The sequence below is a fragment of the Apaloderma vittatum genome, unplaced genomic scaffold (assembly GCF_000703405.1).
Source record: "Apaloderma vittatum isolate BGI_N311 unplaced genomic scaffold, ASM70340v1 scaffold32388, whole genome shotgun sequence".
Classification (NCBI taxonomy): domain Eukaryota; kingdom Metazoa; phylum Chordata; class Aves; order Trogoniformes; family Trogonidae; genus Apaloderma; species Apaloderma vittatum.
In genome coordinates this window covers 1-11,653 of record NW_009730774.1, presented here as the reverse complement: position 1 = coordinate 11,653, position 11,653 = coordinate 1, and the positions used below count along the sequence as shown (strand labels likewise).

The 11,653-nt window shown below is 40.7% G+C and overlaps 1 protein-coding gene across 1 annotated transcript; it reads left to right on the top strand.

Moving 5' to 3' along the window:
• Window positions 1–2,375: 2,375 nt before the first annotated feature.
• FETUB (fetuin B) lies at window positions 2,376–11,178 on the top strand (the record flags this gene model as incomplete). Its single annotated transcript, XM_009874918.1, is given in 9 exon segments — window positions 2,376–2,463; window positions 2,466–2,596; window positions 6,866–6,952; window positions 6,954–6,977; window positions 8,359–8,446; window positions 8,987–9,004; window positions 9,007–9,152; window positions 10,078–10,191; window positions 11,089–11,178. Coding segments are annotated over 9 exon segments (786 nt in total), but the record flags the coding sequence as incomplete, so codon positions are not given.
• Window positions 11,179–11,653: the final 475 nt, after the last annotated feature.

The following is an 11,653-nucleotide window of genomic DNA, read 5'->3' as shown; positions in this document are numbered from 1 at the left end:
GAGAGATATTTGCACAGCTTTTCCTGCTGTCTCCTCACAGGTTACCCACAAGGCACACTGCGGTCACTTCAACCCAGAGTTTCTCCAGGCAGAGTTTTCCATGACTCTTTTTCATCTGCACTCAGTAAATCGCTCTGCAATCAATAGTGATCACAGTGCAGTCTCTTAGCTGGCAAATCAGCCTTCAAACTCAGCAGAGAGCGGGTAAGTCAAAGGTACAGATAAATCTGCACAGCTCAGTGTGTGCTCTGTGATACTAACGGGGAGCAGCTGAGTCAGTGAATGCTCCCCCTCACCCCAAGTCAGTCTCCAGTCACCTCAGGATTGTATTTTTTATAACTGCTGAAAAGGAATGAAAGCAGAGCACTGAGTAGTGCTGAAATAATTAAAATAGTGACATTGCAGGACCAATTTCCTTTGTTCCTCAGGCCTACAGCCGCAGGTTTATGGTTCTTCTGTGGCTTCCTACAATCTAAACTGGTTAGAGAAGCCAAGGACCTTAAGATTAAGCAGGTGAGACTCTTCTCCTTGAGCCAATTCTGACCATACAATATAAGAGAGACAATAACACTGAATAAGATAGAAAACTAAGGTCCAAATCATCCAGCCAAGAGCCAGTTATAGGATAAGCAGCTGCAGTTCACAGAGAAATCTGGACTAAATCTGGGAGAGCTATGCAAGGTGATGTGAACTGGCAAAGAGACAACTGGATGTACATTTTCCTCGATTCAAAGTACAAAGAGGATAGTTTACAGGCAAAAAGAGAGCAAGAGGTGGCATAAGGAGGAAGGCACCAGCTACAAGAAATCAAACGAAAGCAGTTCACCCTCCAGTTTACGTTACACCCTCTCTCTTACTTAAAGTGTTTTTTTCTGCCAGATTTTCCCCTTCAGACCTTTGGCATTGAGACAAGCGTAATCAGCCCCACGTCAGTAACTATATTACAAGCTACTTTCCTCTTCCCTCCTCTCTCAGATGGTTCTTACTTCATCACTAAATTTGGTTCTCAGGCAATAAAAATGCAGCAGCATGTTACGATTAGCAGCAGAGTTCACATGCAACTGTACCTGCCTCTAAACCCACAGGAATATAAAGCTAGGCACTGCCAGGCAGGGGTTGAAACCAGGCGCAGCCAAGAAGTAAAGATGGGAGGAGATAAAAGGAAACAAGCTTTGCTCTTTGGCAGCGGAAGCAACATGTAATGAGGGCAAGCTCACACAGTACTTTGTGGCAGTGAGAACAAAGTCAGAAGTTGGGGAAGTTGGGATGAAATAGGAAATGCTCAGGAAAATCAGTCGGAGATCAAATATCTGGTAGGTATTGGGAGTTTCAGGCAACAAAAGAGGAGTCAAGGCATTGAGAGAGAAAAAATCCTGAAGTGGAGCCTTCCATAGCCTAGGATGGTTTTGATAGCCCTGGTTTACTTATTGTCTAATTTCTCCAGTCTCTTACAGGAGCTCATTTTGCACCATCCTCCCAAGAGAAGTGAAGTCTGCGGGGTGAGAACAAAACTTAACACATCTCTGCCACTCTATCCAGTAACAGTGAATGTTAAGTCCCAGATAAACACTTCGGAAATTTCTGCTTAAAAGCAGACACCCTGATGAAACCATTAATTCTTTACGTTGCCTTGTTATCAAGCTATGTCAGAGTATGTAACGGCTTGAGGAGGCCATTTATCCACAGGCTTCTTGTATGGACACCAACTGCATTTTGCTGGCTTGGCCTGGGCTAAGGGTTATCATTCATGTGTAGGTATCCAACTGAGTAGGAATGCTCATAGAATTGATCCAAACTGAGTTTCTATCCCAGCCAGACTGACTGCATATAACAGAGAGACAGTATATTTGTTTAGTATTAGCATTTAACACATATAAACTGTAAAATCAGTCAACCTCGTGGTCCTCATCCAGCTCCCATTCAAATTTCTGAGACCTTTGTCATTGTCTTATTTGGAAGTAGAACTAGACTGCTGACAGAACAGAGCCGGACCGAGACTTGTCCACGTAGGTTTATTTAAGTAATTCTGGTTTCTTAAGAAAGTAACTTCATATGTATATTCTTGTCCCTCGGATGAGGTCAAAGTTATATGATCTACCCAGTGAAGTCTGAATTTTTTTGGAAATGTAAAGCCAGAAGGAGAAAGTGCTCTCTGGCCTCAGAGGGAGCAGCAACACTTTCATAAAGCCTGTAATCACTGACAATGTTTGCTGTTGCGGCTGTAGATTTAAAGGTGATGGCCAGTATGTAATAAAAAGGGAGCATCAGTTTTATAAAGAGACACAGCTCCACTACAAAAATCGGCTTTTTCACGTAGGCCGGCCCCTCCATACTAACATGCCATTCTGATCCACTGCACTGGTTTTCTAAGCAGCATGGTTTGACTTGTTTCAATACCCTGCGGCACACAGGCGCTTTGCTCCTGGGCTGCCTCTCCTCCCGTCAGAGAAGCAGGGACTGTGCTCCTTCCCCCGCCTGTGATGACACTGCGGTAGCGAAGGCTGCAGATCTGGCTCTTTGCCAGGTCAACGCTGACCAAGAAGAGGGCTACATACTCAGGCTCTACCGAATTTTCAGTGTCCGAGAACACTCTCAGGTAAGTTACCTGCTTCTTCTGTATCTGTTTCTCCCACAAAGAGCCCTGTGTCTATCTGTTTGAACTAAGAAATATTTCAAAAGGCAAATGTAAAGTTACATTCACAGGACTCCAGAGGCTGTGTCAGATTTACCCACAGATGACTAGAAACAGTTTCATCGCCACTGTGGGCAATTAAAGAGCAAATCTCAGTCATGATTCTCTGCTGCCTGCCCCTGGAATAGCTCCAGGCATCAGTTCAAACTTGGTATGAAACACCACTACTCTGATTTAATTTTATTTTACACCTTCCTCCCACTGCCTTGAGCAGTTGGAGTGCAAAGGCTATTAAGTCATTGTACATTTTGCACAAAAGATGTAAGCACTAACAGGTGTACATACGTCCAGCTCGGGACCAGGGAATTCCTTCACAGACCTCTAAATGATGACTCACTCACAAGAAGAAATCTGAAACCAAGTCAAGTGCGAAAATTACACTGGAAATACCTATGGAATATGACTCTCATATCCTCAAGTATCTTATTTCCTCAAGTATCTTATTTCTCTGTGCATGCTTAATTTATCACTATTACGTGTTACAACAGCTGAATCCACCAGCACTAGTCAGGGGGAACCTGAAATGAGTGCACAAAGCCCGCAGCACTTAAGGCACTGTGGAAGTGTGCTACTCATGTGCCCTGTCATGCTTGCTTACTTTGTGTAATCTTACCTGAAAGGCTGATTTCTGAACCCCAAAAGAAAATTGGCATCATTGCCAGATGTTTAAAGATGTGTACTGGCAAGGATGACACCACTTCCCGCTGCTCTCACAAGGACGTGGTTTCTGTGGACACGATGTGGCCTCCAGCAACTTGAGATCTTATGACCAAAGACTCACATTTTGCTGCGCTTTGCACTGTGCTCTCTGGATCGCTTTGCTCAGGTGACAGAATGTGCCCACTAAGTAACTGGATCGGGTGTCTTGAGGATTTTTTCCACATGGGATGCCTCCGAGCTGGCCCAGAACCAACATCATCAGCCATGGAATTTAGGTATTTAGACTCCCATCCTGGGGCTATTTCCAACTGAGAATAATTAGAGCATTCCTACGACCACACGAGAGTGCAGCTTGGTGGGGACAGACACGCTGGGAACCACTTAATTCATCTCCCTGCTTCTCCCTTCATCTGTGCCAAGTATATCTCAGCACAGGAGAATTCCAGTCCCTGTTTGTGATTTGGTCTGTCAGTTCCCTAGAGACTTAACTTATCACCTTAGGACTCTTTGTTCGTTTGGGGGTTGAATTTCTTTTTATTCTTATATTTTATATCTGATATGCCTATCCTGTAAACAAAGTGCTTCCAGACACTGCAGTAACGAACTAGACAATCTAAGCCCATCACCACATTTTTGCTGCTGCTGGGACTGAGTACGTAAGAAGCCGTCAGCTACCTCAGGGATGTTCATGGATGGTAACAACCTCCTGCAACTTTTTATTCCTCTAAAAAAGTCAAAGATTTTTTTAAATATCAGTTAGTGGTCTTTCCTCCTATTTCTTTAACCAATACTCAGGATAAAAACATTTTCAAAGTTACTTCAAATTCAAACCTGCCCTTAAGCAAACCATGGTTCAGTTTTGCTCTAATTGAAACTAATGAGCCATCTGCTACTAACTTATATGCAAGTAGGACAGAGCCTTTCTTTCATACAAGATACTCACAATTAACTTCTCTGACAGGCACTTAACCAAAATTACAAAACATGTCAAAATATTTAATTTCTTTGCCCTGCACCAGGTCAGCCTGCCACAAATGTGCTGCTGCCACATCTCTTCTGGCTCCCAGGCTCCGCAGCGCACACGGCAGCGGCAATCCCAGCAGCAGCAGTGCTGAGGAAGGGATTTTTTTTCAGCAATGCAGAAAAGATATAAGTTTTTATTCAATACTAGGCAGATATCAAGAGACCTTTGCATAACGGTCTTTTAATGAAACTTAAAATAAGGATGATGAAACCTTCAGAGATCTGCTGAGCTCTGAATAAACCCCAAATTATCCTTTCCCCAGTAGAGGATGATACATACATAAGCAGGTAGACAAAAAAATGTGTAGATTATACAAGACAGACACAGGCAACAGGAAATACTGTTCATTCCACCCTAGTTGCATTTAGTATCTCTAAGATCATCAAGCTTTACAATCAGTCTTCATGATGCACCTGAGTAAACTCATGTAACAGCAAACACATTTGATTACAAGAACATTTTGTTAATGAGCTACGTGTGTGCTTTTGCCTCCAGAATACCTGAACAGCCAACCTGAAAGCTCAAGTCACCATTTCCAACTTTGGGAGTCCTTAAAGATACACATTCTTCTTGGTCATTACTTCTTCATGCAGGATAGTCTTAGTGTTTTGTTTTTTTTTTTCTCATAGAGGTTATATTTGAAGTTACAAACTTACACAAAATGCTGCACTACTCCTTTTTCAGCAAATGGCAATTACCCTTTGACCAGTCCTACTTTCTGTTTACCCATTTAATCTATGTTAGTTACCACATTAAAGGAGACATCTCATCACGGTATTTAGTTACCTTGTACGTAAACAGAAAATTACAATTAGTTCCCTCCCCAGAAGGATCTGTGCAGGCAGGTGTGGGGATACTACCACGCCACTGCTCACAGTCCTGCTGCACCTCAGCTTCACTCTTGGTCAAAACCGCTTTTGATCTCTTCACAGCCTTCAAAACAACATTCATTATTAAACCTCAGGATTAATGTAAACAAATCTTCAGAGCTCAGTACAAGGCATTGGCAGATTACATCTTAGAACACTTAGGGAAAAAAAAAGGATATAAAAATATTAAAAATGGTATAAAACATGTTAAGTTGCATATATAAGAAAATAACTTAGAGAAAACAATTTACTCATTCTTTACATTTATTTTCTATTTATCTTGCTCCTTTATATTTAAAGGGTTTAGTACTACATTTACCAGTATATATGGTAGAGCTCTAATAAAATGACCATCCTCATCTCTTTCCAGAGATCTCCATACTGCATGACCAGAGTAGTTTGTATCACTTGGCCTCCTCAGAGCTCAAGAACAGATACTCTCAATGTTTTTCCAAGTAGCATAAAACCAAAACAAGGCAGCAGTATCCCAGCCTTTAGGTGCCCTGTTGGCTGGCCTTTAGTCACCGTTAAACAGAAATCAAAACTGAAGCCAAAATTGTACAGATATTCTACAAGGTTCTTGCCCCATAAAGCCTGTTCTCCGCAAACCACTGAAATCAACCAGGAACAAATGAATCCTGCTCTCATTCAGTTTTGGTTTTTCTCCCTCTTCAGCAAAGACATAATCTCAGTCTAAATGTGTAGTTAACACATCTAAGTTCTTTAGGATGTATAAATGACAACTGCTCTCTTTCCAGCTTTCCACTGCAGAAAGTACAACATGATCCTACTATGCTGTATCCTTCATCAATGTCCTGGAAAGGCGCTTACCCACATCTGCAGCAGAAGCAGAACCAGGAGCTGTGCGATGGAGCTTTCTGCACTACGCCATGTCATCACTAGACATAATGAGCTGTACTTTTAGCCTTTCCCTGTCCCTCTTGCACGGAAACATGTTTGCGCAAAGGTTGAGCCGCAGCTGCTTGGTGCATCCGTGCTGCAGTGAACGGAATAAAGGTTCTGGACTTAGGCACAGCCTCCGAACGTAAGCACCGCGCTGAAGCTGGGAGTGAGTCAGAGCCATCCGCGCAGATACGAGAGGTCTCTCTTAGAACTTTCTGACACCTGAGAAAATATTTAAATTGTCTGCATCAATGCAGTCACTGCCTCATTACGGCAAGTGCAAAGCACCCATACTTGAAGAAGGCACTACTCTAAGAAATAAGGTGTTACCGTTTCTAGTGCCTACTGGGAACATTTTTATTATTTGTGGTCACTATCCTCTCATTTGCACTGAAGGCAAAATAATCTACCTTTCAAATCTAATAATAAAAAGCAGTTGAGTTCTGGTTGATACCAGAATCAAAAGGATAAAACTGACTCTAAAAGGCTGTTCTTTAATTAAAGCTGGCTAGATGCATGATCAAGCCTGTTCTACCCGGGCCTGAGTCTCACCTCATTTGCCATCACTGAGAATTAGTCCCACAGAATGTTCAGTTTCCAGGATATCTACGTGTCCCACTTGTGCTTTGCGTTTTGCCATCTCTCCCTTTAATGTGTCCCTACTTTGCACTATACAAAACAGATCTGACCCTTTCTCTTTTTTTTTTTTTTCCCCAGGAAATCATTGGTTCTGTCTTCTATCTTATCTTGGAGTTAGCAGATACTGAATGCCATGCACTCAGCAAAAAGTTGTGGAAGAACTGTTAAGGTCAGAGTTGCTCATTCAACTGCAGGGATTTTATTTTCTTATTTAATCTCAGGTATGATGAGTTACTCAGGTCCTACTGATGACAGCACAATCCCTACACATGCATATTTAGTAGGCAGCAGAGCTTAAAAGAAGTCAAAGCTTATTTCTTAAGGTTCACAGTTTTCCTCTGTACTTTTGAATCAGTTTATAGACTGGTAAGAATTATTTTTAAAAGTGAACATTAAAAGAAAGTTTTTGACCAGAGCTAATAAGTAGGCATAGCAAAATAGCCATGCTAGGACACTATTTAGAATAAATGGTTTACATTTTATAGCAACCCTATTATTTTATAGGCTTATTTTAAAGACAGTCTGTCAAGAAGGGAATAGAAAAAACTCACTTTTATATAACGTGATTTTCACTTTAGTTTAATTACACTTTTATTCTGACAACTTTGCAAAAATTGCACTGAAAGAGGAGAAAAAAGAAAGCTCAGCAAGATGAGCTGCAAAGACAGAGAGTTATCCAAGATTGTTGCTGCAGGTGACCAAAACTATTCTGAACAAGTGAAAAAACCCCAAATTTAAAATGATGAAGAAAAAGAAGCTTCATATGGGAAAAAAAAAAACAGACAAAAACAAAAAGAAGAATTTATGATTATATTGTCCTGGGCAGCTTCTTAGGTCAATCAGTTTTTATTTTTAAATGAAAAACTGGGAAAAAAACCCAAAAGAACTCTGCTCACTTCTGCTTACAGCACTTTTAACAGGAAAACGGTGCAGAGAATACGCAGTGAAGGAATGAATGTCCTGGAGGCCTTGGCCACGCACGTGGCAATATTCACGAAGCACTCAGAGAACATACGTTCAACTTTCAAACATAAAGGCACAACTTATATTAATAGACCAGTATTTTTTTCTGCCATGATGTCAGTTTCTTTGTGTGCAAGACTGATCTTACGGTGCCACAAAAGTGATCTAGGGCCTTTCCTACCACCCTCCTTCCTTACTGCAGGGGTAGGGCGAAGGGGGAAGGTGGAAGACAAGGGACTGGCTCCAGATACGCTGAGCTGATCTCCAGATTTAAGCTATCAGGGTTCCAGACACAGATCCAGCTCCTGGGGGCCTCGCTGGGGAAAGCGCTCTGGGACACTTGGGCACTTCTTGGCTGCCAGAAGAGTGGCCTTGTGTCAGCCATCCTGCAGAGGAGAACGCACCTGGAGAGCTCCGAACTACACCAGCGGAAGATCTTGCCTTTTATTTCCAAATGACTTCATCGCCATTTGCGTATTAACAGAACTTTTTTCTTGGAAAGAATTTCATGACAGCAAGGAGAGAATGAACCATTAACTGCCCAGGTACTCCGTGATCAGTGCAAACGATGCAATATTAATTGTTTCTAAATGTTTATATTGTTTTAGGTTTATGGTCAATGCAAAACAATTATCTACATAAATCAGGCAAGAAATACTGCTCCGCTGAATACTTATGAGTGCATTTTACAACCAGGCATGTCTTTATTTAACACATTCACTTTAAAAGAGGACTGGAAAAACACTCTTTGCCATTCAGCATTACTCTGAATTTTAATTATGGCACCTCAGCATTTCCATTAGCTTTCAGCTGCCCTAATTTTTCTAAAGTCAGTGATCAAAAAGCCAGTGTGGTCCTGCAGCTCACAGCAGTGAAGTCATAACTGTTTTCACCTCTAGGAAATTCAGCAGAGCCTCTATATGGGCTTTTACCCTGTGGTCCAAAAAAGCATTTTTATGGGTTTATGAAAGGCAAGTGAAACCAGGAAGCCCACTGTCAGCAGGTTGATCTTTTTATCTGCAGCGTCTCTGTCTCCACTGTAACTTTTTTTATTGGTCTGCAAATTTATAGCGATTCAGAATCGTTGAGTGAATCAAAGCACATATCATTACTCCAGGGGACTGGAGGACAAGCGGGTAGGGTTGGGGGCATATATGCATTTACAGCGACCTGCACTGTCAACATGCTCGTATGCTTATGCTTTCTCTAATGACATTGTTGCGTTTGAAGAAAAAGTTCCACACAGATATATTTGGCCATATGTCCTGACTGCCCAGCTGATGACCTCCCAACTGAGCTCAAATATTTGGAAGCGGCTGTTCAAAGTCTCGCCAAGTTCAATGGAGAGAGTGAACACGCTCATTATTTCTCTGTCCTCAATGTCACAAGAGCTTCAAGGCAGGTAAGCCAAGGCTCATCTGACTTCCTTTAACCCTCAAGAAGTATAGAACCACCTCTTATACTTGATATGAATTGTTAAGTCTTACAGATTGCTTAGAATTTGTATCTGTATAGTACAGAGAATAATTTATGCAGAATTCTCCCAGGAAATGAGGATTTGCATTGATCCAAGACTTTGACTTGATTTATTGTGATGAGAAGGGATTTATGCAAAACTTAGGACACAGATTTGCATTCCAAGGTTCAGGAAAGCTTCACTGTGAGCCCTTCTACAACCACCATGAATTATTGACTCTCTAAAAGAAAGGATTTAATAAAGCACAGTCATGCCTTCCAACACATACCTGTAATTTGTTGAATGAGTTTAAATGTGGCTTAAAACTACTTTTAAACTGAGTCAAAACAATCCCCGGGCTAAGTCCTGTTTGTTTACCACAGTAATATCCAGTCTCTCTAAAATTCATTATGTATAGATAACAAAGTTATTTTCACTCATTGTCTCAAACCATTAGATACAATAAAGTATTTAATTGCTTCCATTTTCTAACTCTGAAGACCTGTCATTTCAGAAATAGAAAAAGTAATCCTGCTCATTAAAGCAGCCAGAAATTATGAACAATGAAAAGGGACTTTGAATATGTAGTTCTATGCAGATGCTAACTTATTACAAAACCCAAACTCATTTCAGCTATAGCTAAATGCATGAGTTACTGAGATTGTGCACATGTAAGAAGTAAAAAACAACCATGCAATAATGCAGTGTTGGCAAAAAATCATTCTGTAATATAACTAACGATAATGGCTCAAGTATAAACAGCGCCTTCAGCACTTAGCAGGAATTGTACATTTATTTCCAGGTCTATAGGATTTCCCCTTCTTCTTGATTCATGCACAAGGCCTAATTGCCACTAACCTCTCACTAACAGTGGGTCGTTGGTCCTGCATATTTTGTAGAGTTTTTAATTCAGGAGACATCCTGCTCCAAAGCTGACACAATTCCTGACATCTCCAAATGCAAGACCCTTTCATCAGAACTAGCTGTAAGTACTTTTTCTTGTATAAACACCTGCTTTTCATATTCTGTGATTCCTCAGTGAACACTCAGCCTATCCCTTTCGTCCTTTGCTAACAAGAATCAAAGCCCAGAGGTATGTTTTTATGGGTTGTAGCTCTACACTGTCTTGCAACTGTACAAACTACTTTTGAATAGAGAAAACATTTCACTTAAAGTTCTGAATTCTTACCTAGATGTCCATGAACAAAGAAAACAGAAAAAAATACCATCCAGAAAAAGGCAGGGTAGCCTTCACCTTACAAACCTGAGTCATTGCTAAGGATTTCTTCCAAGTAAATAGACATAGACAATAAATCACAAACCATGCATAAAGAGTATATTCATACTACAGTCAGGTCAGATAAGAAAAACATTTAGGATTACAAGAGAAAGTGAAAAACTAAACAGGCATGCTGCCAAGATAACATTTCAAGATTCAACTTAGATAGAGTCATGCAACCTACAGCCCAGGAAAAACACAACTATTAGAAAGAACATTTTTCATGGTTTCTTTCACCACTATGGTGTGAAAATGATATTGACTAAAAATTGATATTATGTTCTATCACCCAACTTGCCTTCATGGGGATATTCTGCTTCAGCAGAACTTAACTGTGCTGCTGTAGTTGAGCCTTTAAGTGGCCAGCTTATTTTCACTATCACGTTACCTAACCCTCTTTTGCAAACATAAAGCCTTTTTCAAAATGCTGCCTGCCTTTGTAAGCTTGCCAATCCCAAAATAAAAGTTTCCTCAAGCTGCTTATCCTTACAAATACATGTAGAAGCTATAGCTACTCAGCCTTTCATAATCACTTATTTTACAAGATACGAGTTGAGTATCAGTGCTACAACGTGAAAAAAAGCTAGCATTCTCTTTCTTCAGAAAATAGGTTTCTGTAAAGGCTCTGTAGCAGACAGCCACTTGGAAGATGAACAATTTGTTACAATATCCTGTGAAACCTACAGTCTGCAGGTATTTCTTAATCTAATCTTAATATTGCAGGAGTAATACCCCTTTACAAAGCAAGAACTGAACTCCTGAAAGTCTGGCCATTTTTAAGTTTTCTTTTTTACAAAAATTTGAGCTTCAAGCATGTCCTAAGGCCAAATCAGGAAGAGATCTTTCTTATGATAAAACAGACTGTTGCTAGGTGGATAAACTAAGGCAACAGAATAAGTATCGAATCAATCATACAGAATGTGTTCAGAATGCTCTACACAGACAGTGTAAATAACAAAGGGAATGTGAAGAGCAAGAACTGTGTAGTTGCCCAAGCTTCATGCATCCATCTCCACTGGCATAAGAAGTAGTTCTGTCTTTTTGACGTTAGAGCTTCTCTTCCACAGACTGGAACTGCAGCAGAGCCTTAGTGTAAAGGGTGACCTTCTTCATTCTGAAAGACTTTGGAATAGCTTCTGTATCACAGAATCACAGAATCACAGAATGT